The sequence below is a fragment of the Cebus imitator genome, unplaced genomic scaffold (assembly GCF_001604975.1).
Source record: "Cebus imitator isolate Cc_AM_T3 unplaced genomic scaffold, Cebus_imitator-1.0 Scaffold154, whole genome shotgun sequence".
Lineage (NCBI taxonomy): Eukaryota > Metazoa > Chordata > Mammalia > Primates > Cebidae > Cebus > Cebus imitator.
The window spans coordinates 632,056-648,996 of record NW_016107469.1 but is presented as its reverse complement, the minus strand read 5'-3'; the positions used below and the strand labels follow the sequence as shown (position 1 = coordinate 648,996).

The following is a 16,941-nucleotide window of genomic DNA, read 5'->3' as shown; positions in this document are numbered from 1 at the left end:
CAATATACAAGAGGCTTTTTCTTACTTATAAGCCCATTTATTAAAAAGTTGAATTTAATTAAAAATATTTTTAAAGGGAAATATGTCTTAACACTTGAAAATAGACTCCAATTATAAGTTATTGAATTTTTCCTTACATGTAATGCTACAGTTACTTTTCTAACATAAGTAAGGAGAAAAACAGAAAAGAAAGAAGGAGATGAGAAAGGAAAAGAAGGAAATGGAGTAAGGATAAATTATATGAGAATAAGAAAAGTAAAACACAAATGCTTTTAAAAGTGCATTTAGATTTCTAAAGGATAAGACTTTTTATACAACAGACATTTTGATTAAATAACACTTAAATGATTCAACGCAGTTTGAAACAATAATTTTTCCACAGAGTGTGGAAACTTAGAGATAGGCCAGACATGGTGGCTCACACCTGTAATCCCAGCACTTTGGGAGGCCAAGGCGGGTGTGTCACCTGAGGTCAGGAGTTCAAAACTAGCCTGGCCAACATGGTGAAACCTATCTCTACTATATATATATATATATATATATAAATTAGCTGGGCATGGTGGCATGTGCCTGTAATCCCAGTTACCCAGGAGGCTGAGGCAGGAGAACAGCTGGAACCTGGGAGGCAGAGGCTACAGTGAGCTGTAATCGCACCACTGAACTCCAGCATGCCAGCATCGGTGACAGAGCAAGACTCCATATCAAAAACAAAACAAAACAAAAATTAAAGAAACAAAAAAAATCACTTTGGGTTTTATTGATCACAAGGTAAATGCTTATGCTTATTATTCGGGAGCAAATACACAAGCTTTTTTCCCAGGTAATACTTACTCATTTAAAAGTTAAATTTCATTAATTAGTTCTGCATTTCCTAATTAAGAAAACATGAGAAAAATGCCCAAGTAATGGGGAAACATTCATTCAAGGTAGTGAGCCTGTCTGCTTGTCATCAAGGAGAGATGTACACAGCAGTCAGGGCACAGATTCTAGATATGTGTTGAGCCAGGAGCTGGCACCCTGCTTTTTAGCCATGTGAGCTTAGCTTTGCGTTCTCCCAGAAGTAAACCAGACACAAGCATCAAAAGGTAAGTGGTCTCCCTAAGAGGGATCCCAGGAACACTTGGAAAGGAGCAAGGAGGTGAGAAAAGAAAAAAAGTAAGTAAGCAAAAAAGTGTGTGTCGTCAGCCCTCTGAGAGAAACTAAATCCCATCTCCTAGTGAAACACTCAAGTGCTGTGTGTATAAAATACACATCAGAGTTGCCCCAAATGAGGAAGATGGACATTTTCTCTTCTTTTCTTTCCCAGCAATTTCCTGTATTTCATTGGTAGAGGGCTGTTCCCTGAGGCATTAACCCTCTGACACTCCAGCTGGTCCTGCATAGGACTGAGGCTATGCCTGTGGCGACTCAGACAGAGTGGCAGGTGTTTGCAATAAACAGTGTCAGCTACTACTATTGTATTTTTGATTGATACTATAACACCAATATGATCTTTCTTAATTATATAACAAAATCTAAGTTAAAATAACACAAAGTAAATACAGTAAGTATTCATGGGTATTTGGTATTGTGCTAAGTCCTAGGCAATTATTTGGATAATTGCAACATATACACTACGATATGTTTTGGCTATGTCACCAACCAAATCTCATCTTGAATTGTAGCTCCCATAATCCCCACATGTAATGGGAGGGGCCCGGTGAGAGGTCATTAAATCATGGGGGTGGGTTTTTTTTCTGTGTTGTTACCATAATAGTGAATAAGTCTCATAAGATAGGATGGTTTTATAAACGGCAGTTTCCCTGCACACACAGTCTTGCCTGCCACCATGTAAGACATGCCTTTGCTCCTCCTTTGCCTTCTGCCATGTCTGTGAGGCCTCCCCAGCCATGCTGAACTGTGAGTCCATTAAACCTCTTTCCTTTATAAATTATCCAGTCTTGGGTATGTCTTTATTGGCATCGTGAGAATGGACTAATGCACACTGGAAACTGAGACTTCATTTGGTCATTTTGGACTCCATGCCACCAGAATAACAGGTACAAAAAAGGGATAATGAATCCTACTATTAACTGGAAATAATCAACTGCAGGAAGAATACCAATGGAATCCAAAGGGTGTAATCCAAATGCCTCTGTTTTCGCATGTCCAGTGTCAAATGTTCACAGAATCGTATAGCATTCTATAAAAATAAGACCCCAGTAATTAAACTTTTCAACATTTCCCTGTCACTTAAGGGATCTTGGAAGCTGAGTTTCCTTTGCAGCCAAAGAGAACATGATGTGGACAGAAGAACTGGCAAGTCATAAGTACAAATGATAACTTTAGGATCTGTTACAGAAAAAAGTATTGTATCTTCTGTATTTTCATTTTTATAATTTTATAAATAATTCTAACATTTAGCTAATTTGCATCTCCCTCTCTTGCCCATCATAATTTTCTAAAGGGTGTAGCGTTGGCTAACTTTATTATTCAGTAGTCTATGTTCATGAATATTGAGATGGGATTGTGATATAAACAAAAAGAGAGAGGGAATGAATATTACTCACAACTCTTAGATTCACTAACTGAGAAGACTTTAGCTTGCCTTTATTTTTTAATGAAACACGGTTACGTGATATCAAACAATAGCATTGTCCCTCCTCCAGTGTGGAAGTATAAACATTTATGTGCAGGTGGAAAAGAGAATTTTAGAGAAATGGCAAGGTGGAGAAAATGGGTAGCAGCAGAGAAGTCTCCATTACCACCAACAATTTGGAAGGAATGTATGAGTTTCCTATGGCGCATCTCACAGGAGAAAGCTGGGCTTTAGCATACATGCTGGAATCCCATTCCAGAATGCTAGCCACAAGCAATGGATTTTTAAGCAGCAAGAGTCTGTGGCATACTTTGCAGTAGTCAGTCATAGGAGACACTGACAGGAATCAAGCTGAAATAGATTTCACTCCTCAAGGAAATATACAGATAGAAGGGTCCCCAACATTGGGTCCCCAGAAACACACATGAGAGACCAACGTTTGGAGGCAACCATATAGGAAGCATTGAGGATCTCTTCTTCTTCCCCTATAGTTTCCATTCCCAAAACACTGAGGGAAAGAGGGACCTAGAAGAGGATGGGGAAGGAGAAGCGACAGGCACATCAGGCTCCCTTTTACACATCAAATCCTGCAGGCCTAAGTCTGGAGAGGGCAGCTGGGCAGGGTCTAATGGGGAGGGGGCTGGAGCAGGTAGGAATAAGTTTCCAAAAGGCATAGTTAAAGGTAGTTATTGGAGAAAACTAAAAACAATTTCATATCTATATCCTACCAATTTTAGTTATCTGAAAAAAAAATTGAATACTCAGAAAATGCCAGAAAATGAGGGAACAGGAAATAAACTAAAACAAAAACCAATTATATTGTCAGTGAGTTATTAGAATTAAGAATCCTCTTCCATTCCCATATGTTTTTAATGTTTTCATATACTACATGTAATAAAAAGATAATTATGACAAATTCCATATACCATAGTTGATTATATATATATATATATATATATATATATATATATATATACACACACACACACAAACATACATAGATGTATACAAACACACGTTCACACAGTTGGCCCTTGATATCCATGGGTTTTGCATCCATAGATTCAACCAATTGCGAATAGAAATATTTTTAAAAATTGCATCTTTACTGAACATGTAGGGACTTTTTTCCTGTCATTACTCCGTAAACAATACTGCATAACAATCATTTACATAACATTTACATTATTTTTGGTATTCTACATAATCTAGAGGTGATTTTAAATATATGGGAGGATATGCAATCTTATATGCAAATCCTACACCATTTTATATCAGGGACTTAAGCATCCATAAATTTTGTTATCCCATGGGAGGTCCTGGAACCAATTACCCACAGATACCAAGGGATGACTGTCGGTATGTGTGTATGTGTGTGTGTGTGTGGGGGGGGTGTACACATAAATGTAAACCTATAAAGGTGAAGCAAAAGTTTTATATACACGGTATTTTTCTTAGAATAAAGCTATAACACTATTAGAAATTTTAGAATTGTATTCATATTTATAAAGTTTAGAAAACCTTCAAGGAGCATGAGCATGGATTCAGGGAATCAAGTTTTGAATATTTCTGCATCTCTTGACAGTGTCTTATAGGCTCAACTACTTTTCCCTTTCTGGAAATATCCCGCATTATAACTTGGGATATAGGAAAAGGGATAATTGTAGCTTTTTAATTGGACACTATCAGAAAGCACAAAATGCTAAAGGCAGACTACCTACCTAGCACCTTTAGCTTTATCTCTGATATAGGGATAAAACTTAATATATCCAAGAGGAAACAAAGATGGGTCCAGAGTATTTTCATCACAGTTAAAAAATTACCTTCATGTTCTCTTTTCCAAGGATCTTTCATGAATGAATACAGTGTCCTCTTACTTATTTTTATTATTTCTATAATATAATTTATTCGGTTCTGAAGTTTGAGCCTGCATTTTGGCTTTGACTCACACTGACATTTTTAGTCATCTCTTAGAAATGCCTGATCTCAAATGCATATAATCACCAAAATATAATAAATCACAAAGCAACTTGAAAGAAAAATTTTTGAACAGTAATATCCTAGAAGCTTATCGGGTGGGAACTTTGACATATGAAACATAACTGAGTTTCAAACAAAATACCAAGCCTGCCTCTTGGCCATTTCAAAGAAAATCTTGTAGTTTTTTTTATATGAAACTACCATAAAATGAGATTTCCCTCATGGAAACCCTAGAGCACAGGATTTTACATTTGAAGTCAGGATTTAGGGAATTATTATCATGTTTTGGGAAGATACCAAGGCCAGAAATCCACTGAGTCTTTTATACTGAATTGAAGAAAATATCATGGTCATAAATATTAAAAGTAGATTTTACTTAGTTTTATGGACGTTAAAATCAAGTAAGCCATTCCATACAGCTTTCGTATTAAATCTATCATAGTTATTAAAATTATTTACAAAATTGTAATTCATGAACACTAAAAAAACTGGTATTCTCTATTAACCATAATTCTGCATTTTTAATGATACTTCAGTTCACTACAGTAAAAATCATTAGTACTATTTATAATAATTCTGATGTTAAATTTTAGTTTAGTATTCAGTTTACCTTATTCTCAGGTTCTTTGTGTTACTTACTCTGTGAGGTTTGAGTATCTATGAATTTCTTTATCAAGGCATCAGTAGTTTGGGTATAAAGACTGAGAGCATATTTCAGAGACTGAAGGTCTGGGCTTTTCTCCAAGAAATTCTTTTTCAGGCCATTTCCTCCTGCATGAAAATATTGCTACAAAGAAAAAAAAAATCAGAGGCATTTAGAGAGGAGTATTGGAAGAAGGAATTTATTACTCGAATAGAGAACCTCAAATTGAATAATACAATTTGATCAATGTAAGATACAAAAATGGTGCCACCATTTTCCCATTGCTAAGTTACTATCATCTAATTCAGGTCCCATAGATATCTCTAAAATGACACTCAACATCACAAACCTCATATCCCAGAAGGCCTACTCCGTTTTCTCTTATGCAAACTTTAAACAAAAGAGATCATGCTGATGTAGCAGTCAAAATCCTTATTAGAATAACAGGTTTGGGTAACAATGATCAACTTGGTTATTGACTTCTGTTTCTTAAACATGAGAAAAATACCTAGGGTTGTCAAAATTTCATAGGGAAGGTAGCTTCTGGCCACATATTTTCCAGATACCAGTTTGAGATCGTAGGTCAGGTGTCTGCCACTCCATTTGCCCCATTAGCTAATTACACATTGGTGTAGCTATAGGCCAACCTGATGAAGCAGAGTGGTCCTTGGAAATCCAACACCGCTTGAACATTGTATCTGATAAGTATAATTCAACCTTTTTTTTCCTATTGTTATTCAACCAAACTCAAAATATTCCAATATTTACAAATAAGATAATAGAGAAGATAGATGCTCATTGACAATAAGTACGGTCACTGAGGGATGTTAGCAGTTTCATACTACAAGTGTTATACACAGATATCTCTTTGAAATGCAGACTGTCTAGTGATATATGATAGAACTAAGGATTTTTTCTACCTGTTTATAAATAATATATTTATAATATTCTATTAAGGTTACATAAATGGCTCTCTTTCTCTCTTCCTGTAGCAACAATGCTAGAGGAAACAAAACACTCACTGGTAACTGTGGCTCGGTATGACCTATAATTAGCCCAGAATAAAATATGTTGAAGAAGCTCAAGAAATTATTCAGAGACACTCTCCTAAATGGCTACGTGTCATTCTTCTTTCCCACTCCTTAAGAACTTCTACAGCAGGACAATTCAATGAGCTGAAATATCAAAATTATCTCAGTTTTCTCCCCTATTCAAGGGGAGATGCAGGAACATTTTATGGATATTAGCAAGCATTTGGTTGTACTTTCAGAGAGTATAATGTAGAGGAGATTCAGGGTGTAGTCCAGAGAAATTAGGCAATTGGAGTGTAAACTTAAGAAAGACTGGTACAATTACAGACACCCTCCCCAGGGAGAAAAAAACCTATGGTCCTTTGAAATTCCTTTACTGAGTCTAGCTGGGTGCTGTGTGAAAACACAGGCTTTGGCAAAAACTATATATGGTTATGTAATAAGACAAGGGAAAAATGTCTTCTCTTTAGAAGAAGAAAAAAAAATAATAGTTTAAATTGTTCTACACCTGGATCTTATAAAGAACGTTAAAACATTTTCACATGCAGAAAGTATTTAGAGAATTATTAGTCCAAACTGTTTCAGGTGCCTTAATGGATGAAAAAAGTATGACAATTCCTTTCTTTGAGAAACATAGTATTTAAGGATGGAAAAAAGATTATATGGATGTATTGAGGGGGATAGATGTAAATGTATTTAGATTGGTCTCCACTCTGTATCACCTAGAAGGGTGATGAGGTGCTCTCTGGAATACTGCTTTCATAATGAATCAAGGAGCCATCAGAAGAAAGAACCCTCCCTGAGAGTAAAGAGCAGTGCTAGAGACTGAGCCAAAAGTAGGAGGGGAACTCTAGAAAAGAAAGCATTCTCTCTCTTAATATTTCTCAGGCAGGCCGCAGTCTTATCAAATCTGAGCATAAGTGCTAGATTATAACAATGGAGGACAAGGAGGAGCAGAGAGAGGAAGAAGAAGAGATGGAAGGAGAACCAAAATGATAAAATGAAAATTTGCCATTTCTGGGGGGGAAAATGAGCAGCAAAAATTAGTGGGTATTCTGTCTATGATACACATTTGGGTTATTTTCACTTTTAATTGCCCTGAGGCTACTTTAAAACTATAAATTTTAGAAAAGTAATAACGATAGTATAGATGATTTTTGTCCACAGTAATACAAATTAATTATTTTGGGTAGAATAAAACTGAATATTGCTCTGTGGATAAATCTTGCCTTTGTTCCAGCTTTTCTTATTGCTTGTATATGGTTGGTTTCTGGAATTCTCCTTTGACACAGTAGTAACATCTTACTTGGTTTCCTCAATAATTGATGACTTAAATAACATTTTGACACATTTTGTAACTACATAAATATCACAATTATACCCTCTTTTAAAAAGTGTTCTTTAACAGTGTATAAAGAGTAGGATGAGTGACAGCATTCATACGGATGACCACAGGATTGAGTGTCTAATTTGTAAGACTGGACTGCAGGTTCGTCAGTCACCTTACCACTGACAGCATCAGTGGTAGTGTCTGCTGTGCCGCCTGTTTTCTCCCTCTTTTCTTTAATAAATATTTATTAAAAGTGTATATAATATAGTAGGTAAGAATCAAAAGTACAATCCTCGCCTATAGGTTTGTACTACTGATTTTCTTAATTGTGGACTATGTATTAAAAGTGTATGGTGAGACAGAACTTGTGCTGGATGCCAACACTATAAAGCAAAAGAGACACAGTGGTTGCTCCCAAAGGGATTATGATCTAGTAGGAAATGTAACCAACTTTTAAACAATGACTCCAACGGTACATGGCAAGTATTAGAATAATGATTTGAAAATACAGATAATAAACGAGGCGTGCGCTTCTGTTGTCTAAGGCATCAGTAAAATGCTTACAAAGAAGTGACATCTTTGGTGGTTATCAGTTTTTAAGTACTGTTCTTTTCAGCAGCCAGTAGATAATTCGCCCTCGTGAACTAGAGAAAGAGAACAATCCCACCAAGTAACCAAGAGAAACCCTGGTAGTTTTGGCACTATTTAAGGAGAACTGAAGTGTTTTAGTTCTCTAAGTATAGTTTAGATATAGTTTTAAAAACACTGTTTTCTACCGTTATTCTATACCCATCAATAACTTGTGATGCCTCTAGGTATTAGAGGGCCTATAGAAGTTAAAAGACTTGGAGTAAACCCAAATGCCCATCAATGATAGACTGGATAAAGAAAATGTGGCACATATACACCATGGAATACTATGCAGCTGTGAAAAAGGATGGGTTCATGTCCTTTGCAGGGACATGAATGAAGCTGGAAACAATCATTCTCAGCAAACTAACACAAGACCAGAAAACTGAACACTGCATGTTTGCACTCATAAGTGGGAGTTGAACAGTAAGAACACATGGACACAGGGAGGGTACCATCATACACTGGGGCCAGCTGGGGGTGGGGGATAAGGGCGGGATAACATTAGGAGAAATATCTAATGTAGACAGCAGGTTGATGGGTGCAGCAAACCACCATGGCACGTGTATACCTATGTAACAAACGTGCACATTCTGCACATGTACTCCAGAACTTAAAGAATAATAAAAAAAGAAGTTAAGAGAGGACATTGCATCCTATGGATTCCCAACGCATATTAACGTGGTAAAGGCTCTGAGACATACTGTGGTAAAGAAATCTGTGTAATCTTATATTACTACACCTTGCTGCTAAAAGTATTAGGCCATAGGACACCTATCTCACTGGGCATATATTAATACTTTTGGGGATGCAAGTGTTCCATGGAATATGATTTGGGAAACCTAAGAACAGAAGACTGTCACTGGATTTCATATAACTGAGATATTGTCGAGGGCCTAGAAAGCTTCATGGGAGAAGGGAAAAATAATTAAACTGTGAAGGTATAAACTATGTACTTGTACTGGAATCTTTTAAAATAATTTTCTAGAAAGGAATGTTTTTCATACTAAGGCATTATTTTGTAGGACCCTGGGACTTTGTGGACTCATCAGGAAATGAAATCATGAATGACGTGTGTGCTTGTACCTGAGGAAAGTCCAAGGGTCCCTGTGGTTTTAGGTTACGATACTCAACTGACTTCCTCCTTTTTAGCCATAGAGTTTTACATGTTATTCCATTAAAGCCTCTGGCAGGATATTTACTGAATAGAAGTTTTGTAAGGGCAGAAACTAAGGCCTTTATCTTTTGAGCACATTTTATATTATGAAATGTGGCGAGAAGGAAACCCAGGACAGAGGGTAGCTATGTCAGAGGAGAAAGCAAATTGTCAGGTGGTAAGAATGAAAGCCCCTCGTTGAAGGGACACAGACAAATAATATATGCCATAGGCTCCTCACTCCAACAGTGAAGAAGGTGATTTCTATGGTTATGCAAATGCAAACTCGATGAGAATGCTACTTCTTGAAAGTCTTTCACACAGTGTTCAGAATCTGGAATGACAGCATCTAAGAGCACCAGTCTGGTTATCTCACCAGCACAGACGATCAGGAGAAAGGGGGCTGCAGTTATTACATGGACCTTGGCATTCAGAAGATTTTGCATTCAATTTTGACTCTATGCGCATGACCCTGAAGGAACTGAAGAGCAGAATTTACATTGTGCTGAGGCTTGGGTTTGAAGGCTATAAATGTGGGGCTGAAGTACAGAAATAAATGTCTTAATTACTAGACAAAACCCACTATCCACAGCTCAGTGCAGGGTAGCTGATCTTCATTCATTAAAATGGGCATTTTGTGGGGGGTATAACATGCTAGAAAGGAATTTGCAAATGAGGGGTTTTAAAGCTTTCTGGATGTTTTCATTATGCCTGTGAAAAGTACATTATTTTCCATTGACAATAAACGAAAGACCAAGACTTGGTTTCTTAAAATTCCTCTGTGGCCTGCAGCATAATCTAAGAAACTTCAGTTTGATCTGTTTAGATGTTTTACTTAGACTGACCTAAAGTAGCAGGAAAAAAAATGGACAAAAGTCAGTTAGGACAGGTCATTTCCTCCTTATTGAAGAAAAGAATTTGTAATCTCTCAGTTGACGGACTGTGGAGGAGTTGGTTGTTTCGTGCAAAGAAGGATAAAGATGTTAGCTGGAAGACATTCTCTCCTCTTCTCTATCCTGGCTGATATTTTCACTGTGGACTTGAAAAACCAAAGGCAGAAAGCATGTTTGACTAACGTGCAGTTGAGCTGAAGCTTAAAGGTGCTACACTGGATGAGGACATTTGGCTTTAGAAAGGTCCTGGTAGTCTGGTATGCTGCGTCAACATTTCCAGAAGGAGATGGCAAAGAGGAAAGGAAAAAGTCAGAATTCACAATAAATATTCATATTCATGTTTACCACCAAGTACAGAATGGGGGGGATGTGGCTTAACAACAGAAAATTTTAACAAGTTGTAAAGATTTATTTGCTGTCTAGTTCAACACGATTTCCTAAGTGAGAAGGCAGCTATTAAAACAAGTTAAATCTGATCATGCATCAAAATAGGTAGATAGATCAAGAATAAATGTTTGGTAAGGCAAGAATATTCTTCATTGGTTAGAACATGTCTGGGATATTAAATTCATTCTTGGGCTTAATTATTTATAAGAAATATTGAAAGTGGAGGCCATTTAAAGATAGGTAACTAGAATTTTACAAGGTCTAGAAGGCCGGTTATTCAAAAAACAGTTTCAGATGACATGGGGTGGCATGATAGTTTTCTTCAATATCTGAAGTCTATCATACAGAAAAGGAAATAGAATAATTTAATAGTAGTTTAAAAGAACAGAAGGAGCACTAAAACATAGCAGGGGAGGAGATTTTTGTTTGATACATTCATCAAAATTTTCTAATAACAGTGCATCTTAAAAATGAAAACTTCCACTTGTAGTTTAGTGGCCACTATTAAGTGGTGGCCAATTGACCATGTGCAGCCACTGGTCACTCATATCCATCTTTCCCTTTCTCTTCCGAAAGCCACCAACTTAGTGATGGCTCTCATCGTCTTATGAACTGAAATCTCTAACTATAATCTTGGACTATGCCATCTAACTTGTGCATTTCCATAAGATTCCTATTGCTGAAATGACTTTAGCATAACACTTTCAAAATCATCAGTGAATCCTCTTTGAGGGAATATACTGAAGGCACGAAAGGACCTCTGTATTTTCAACCTAAACATTTCCCATCAACCTGACTTTACAACATTGTATATGACCTTGCATCTCTTTGTAAGATCAAGAGCGAGAGATGTTCATTTATGTTTCCAATTCTGCAATTCTAGAATTCTCTTAACCTCTTGGATTCTGTGATCTTTATAATGGGCTTGAAAATATCCTATCCTGATATTATACTTGTTAGTGGTATAATTTCCCATGTAGTTTTCAATATCTTATTTACTTTTATAATTCATAGCCCTCTTCTGACATTTGTAAAGGCTTCTACCCTAGATACATTAATATGTCGGTTTCACGAACATCAGGGTGCGTGGTAAGGGGCACTGTTATCACCTTGGGGGTAGGAAGGAGCTATATATGCAGTGTCATTTTTTTTTATCTTGAAAAATAACTGTATTTTTTTGTTTTATTATTGTTATTATTCATGACTTTGCAGAAAATAAAGCACTTGAGACCTGGTTGTGATTTATGGGGCAAAAAAAAAAAAAAAGTACTGCTAAATTAAAAAAAAATCAGGAAAAATATGGCCTACATACTTAGCAAGCTATTCTTTTTATAATCCCAATAAAACTCTCTGAAATCTTCTAGCTCTCCAAACTCTAGGAATGCAGATCTCTCACAATCTATTTTTACTGACTCATGGGTGGGAACATGCTATTGTTTCTTTGCAAGATTATCAAAAGAATTCCCTTTTTTGTTAAATATACTATTTTGGTAGCAATTTTCCATCATTACTTTTCTCTTTCCAACACCTGTGTTATAGTTTTGGCAAATCCATGCAGACAGTCCATTTTGCAAACTTAAATATAATCATAACCCACCCTAACTTTATACTTTTAGTGTTTAGCCACTAAAGATTTCTGTTTTTAGGAATTTGACAGATATTTTAAAAAATTGTTTTCTACCACAACTGGAGTCCTCTTTTACACATCAGATCAGAATATGCTCTTCCTGCCCATAAAATATCTCAGTGTTTCGCTTTTACTGACAAACTAAAGTCGAGATTCTTTACTTTGGTATTTAAGCCTTGGCATTCTGGCTTTAATCCAATGTTCCTCTTTCATTCCCTGTGATACTCAGCCAGTCGTGATCTGTTCTTCTACATCAGACTATTTAAAGTTTTCAAGCTGACCAATGCCTTCTCTTATATCACTCATTCTGTATTTTCTACAGGTCTACAATGCTTTCCTCCCATTGTTTTTTCCCTCTCTAATCTCTACGTCTCCAAATGTCCTACTCTGGGGAGCTTTTCCCTGGACATACAGAGAAAATTCATCACCCTCTTTGCCCTCCCCCACCCTTTCCCCACAATTATTTTACTGATTGTGGATAGTTTTTGTTCCCAAGTCAAACGCAAGTGCTCTCATCTCCAGCTACCTCCTCACTGCTCATCGTATTTGCTACCTACAGTCAGCTCTCAAATAATGATTTTTGAATACTACCCTCTAAACTAAGTAGTTTATTTTGCTCTCAAGAGCAGCTGGATTTTAACCAAGGCAAAACTATGCTTGTAATGGTGAAAAGAAGATGCTGAGAAACAGCCACTGGAACCGCTCCATGGACAACAGAGATAGCAGGATAGGGTTAGAAACTCTGTGAAGGTAAGGACCTCCTGAGGCATAAAGATGGGCAGCGCACAGGGTCGACAGAGTGTCATAGCAGACACCGCTGGCCTAGCATGGAGGTACCTAGAGAAAGAGTTGGTATCACAGAAGTTAGGGAATAGGGAAACTGGAGAACTGCCACAGGCTCTGAGGCGCAGGAGAACCACAGTCAGATGCCAGTCCTGGAGGAACAAGACAAATGACATGGACCCATTTACTGGGTCTTGGACACCAAATAGGAGTTTCTTCCACAAAGAACAAGACAAGTGTCTGGTGTCTGAGACTGAATTAAAATACGCATAGGTGATATAAACAGCAAGATAGGATAGTTGAGCTGTCAAGATAAAAGAAACTTATTTGCTTGAAGATCATTGTCTTAAAGTCTGAGAAGAACTAGGCCTGCAGGTGGTAATCATGTGACCCATCAATAAAAATTAGAGAAATGCTGAAGTTAGAGACAGAAGCCAGATCTGTGAACACCATGAATACCATTTCCTATTTCCACAGAATACATTTTCCTTCCTTTCCTGAATCCAGGCATTGACCTAATAAAATGCATGAAGGGCTGAATTCAGATGCTAAAATTTTTTCTTTTCTTCCTCTTCATGGTCCACTCTAGAGCTTATTTTTTCCTACTAGCATGTCCTTATAGGTAGCTATTAGTGCTACTGTAACTCCAAAAATGAGTTATTTCTTCCTCAAATTTTTGAAAATAATTTTAAAAATAACTTTTAAAGTGTTTTATTGTATTTCTTTTTCATGTTGTTCATTTTTTTCCCTCAAAAATATTGTGCAAATTTTCCATTTCCAGACAACATTCCTGCTACCTCTTTAGAAACTCCATTGCTGTGATCCAGATGCCCCCAGATGTCACACAACTCTCACCTTCCAACTTTAATATGGCAGATTTTGACACTGCAGCAGCAAAAGACTGCCTCATATTAATTGCTGAAACTGCAAAATGAAAACCACGAGGTGACAGTTTTGTGAAACTATGTGACCGTTATTCAGATAGAACTCTGTTGAAATGAGCACCGTTGTTTCTATACAGCAGAACTGTTCTGTGCTCTACAAATGGCTCATGGTAGCTAATAGTTACTGCAGAGTTACTAGGAATGCTATTCACACATCCTCGATAGTAGATGCTTCCTCCAGTGAAGAGTGAAAACTTTAGATATAATTTGAATTTAGAAGACAAATTCATCCTTCAAACTCTTAAATAAATGTTCACATATAAATATAGCTGTATATAAATATAAAATAAATTATCTGAAAACAACTTCTAGGTTACATCTTGAGATCTGCACACCTTTAGCAAACACTACAGTAACTTTTAGTTAACCTTTGGCTATGAAAACAATTGATGCATACAACACAATGTGTGGGTTTTCAGCAGAAAATGAAATGAAATTACTGTACTTACTAAGCAAGAAGAGAAGATTGGTATTTTAAAAATCATTTCAACATGCATAGAAAACAAGTAAAAACAAATTCTGTCAACCCAAAATATTCTGGAAGCATCTGTTTAACTGGGTTTTCGGGTACATGTCTTTCTTTGAGAACATATGTTATGACATAGGTTTCACTTACGCTTTAGAGAGAGGACAAAGGAAGCAAGTATAAGAACAGTGTATTGTGGATGAATGAGATAAACAGGGCTGAATCTGGCATCCTCCAGGAATGTATTAGCTTGGTGCAATTACATATTGCACCAACTTACATCTATTCAACTATGTATTTGGATGCCATAGCTCTACTGATAAATGGCTGATATCAGGACTACTCATCTCTGGAGGTAAATGGGGGCCTCCCTGGATGTATATACAGGAGCACTAAAACCTTACCTTGATGGTAGCCAGGACTACCTCCATTATATCGCATTGTCTTGGTGTCAGACCTTTGGCATCCTCTCGAATCATGTGCTCCTGGAAAACAGGTTAAGAATTGCTTATAAAATAACCAGTTCATGTATTCAACAACTACTTTAAAACATAACCTACAGGGCTACAGTAATCAAAACAGCATGGTACTGGTACCAAAACAGAGACGTAGACCAATGGAACAGAACAGAGGCCTTGGAAGCAACACCACACAACTACAACCATCCGATCTTTGACAAACCTGACAAAAACAGGCAATGGGAAAGCACTTTCCATTTAATAAATGATGTTGGGAAAATTGGCTAGCCATGTGCAGAAAGCTGAAAGTGGACCCTTTCTTTCCACCTTCCACTAAAACTAACTCCAGATGGATTAAAGATTTAAATGTAAGACCTAACACCATAAAAACCCTAGGAGAAAAACTAGGCAATACCATTCAGGACACAGGCATTGGCAAGAACTTCGTGACTAAGACACCAAAAGCAATGGCAACAAAAGCCAAAATAGACAAATGGGATCTAATTAAACTTAAGAGTTTCTGCACAGAAAAAGAAACAATCATTAGAGTAAACCAGTAACCAACAGAATGGGAAAAAAAGTTTTGCAATCTACCCATTGAACAAACGACTACTATCCAGAACCTACAAAGAGCTAAAGCAGATTTACAAGAAAAAAAAAACACATAAAAAAGTGGGTGAAGTATATGAACAGACGCTTTTCAAAAGAAGACATTTATGCAGACTACAAACGTATGAAAAAATGTTCATCATCACTGGTCATTAGAGAAATGCAAATCAAAACTACATTGAGATACCATCTCATGCCAGTTAGAATGGGGTTCATTAAAAAATCTGGAGACAACAGATGCTGGAGAGGATGTGGAGAAATAGCAACACTTTTACACTGTTGGTGGGAGTTGAAATTAGTTCAACCATTGTGGAAGACAGTGTGGTGATTCCTCAAGGATTTAGAAATAGAAATTCCATTTGACCCAGCAATCCCATTACTGGGTATATATCCCAAAGATTATAAATTGTTCTATTATAAAGATACATGCACACATATGTTCATTGTGGCACTGTTTACAATAGCAAAGACCTGGAACCAACCCAAAGGCCCATCCATGCTAGACTGGACAAAGAAAATATGGCACATATTCACCATGGAATACTATGCAGCCATAAAAAAGGGTGAGTTCATATCCTTTGTAGGGACATGGATGAATCTGGAAACCATCATTCTCGGCAAACTGACACAGGAACAGAAAACCAAACATTGCATGTTCTCACTCATAAGTGGGGTTTGAACGACAAGAACACGTGGGCGTAGGGAGGGGGAACATCACACATTGGGGTAGGTTGCGGGGTGGGGTGCTAGGGGCAGAAAAGCAGGGTGTGGGGAGGTTGGGTAGGAAAAATAATGGGAGAAATGCCTGATGCAGGCAACAGGGGGTTGGAGACTGCAAACCACCATGGCATGTGTGTACCTATGCCACAACCCTGCTGGATGTGCACATGTACCCCAGAGCTTAAAGTACAATAAAAAATGAAAAACATAATCTGTATTATTCTCATATGCAAAATTCCCTGTTTAAAATATCTTCTGCACATGAATACATTTAAAATAAAATTATTGTTTTGTCATATATTTTATAAATCTCCACTTGGTCAAAGGAAGAAATGTTAAATGTCTACTTGAAAACAAGTGCTCTGATAGGCGTGTGGCTTTGTTTTCACTTGCAAGCTAACGTTAGGGAAAAAAGAGAGAAACCTGGAAATATGTGACAAATTTTTTCACATGACTTCCTTGGTTTACATCTGTCACATTGATGAATGTCAATCATGAAAAGGATTTAAGGAGCAAATTTTAGCCTCTCCCAATTACTACTAATAAAGTCTATTTGAAATATAATGCCTCGGGCCGGGCGCGGTGGCTCGAGCCTGTAATCCCAGCACTTTGGGAGGCCGAGGCGGGTGGATCACGAGGTCAAGAGATCGAGACCATCCTGGTCAACATGGTGAAACCCCGTCTCTACTAAAAATATAAAACATTA

General features: G+C 37.1%; 1 protein-coding gene across 2 annotated transcripts in view; it reads right to left on the bottom strand.

Moving 5' to 3' along the window:
• UNC13C (unc-13 homolog C) overlaps positions 1–16,941 on the bottom strand; it is a 625,259-nt gene that overhangs the window by 53,027 nt on the left and 555,291 nt on the right. For both annotated transcript variants that reach the window (XM_037743781.1, XM_017543349.2), the window contains 2 exons: positions 14,853–14,933; positions 5,198–5,345 (listed from right to left, as the gene is read on the bottom strand). In XM_037743781.1, coding sequence (XP_037599709.1) covers positions 5,198–5,345; positions 14,853–14,933 — 229 coding nt within the window. The remainder of the gene's footprint in view (positions 1–5,197; positions 5,346–14,852; positions 14,934–16,941) is intronic.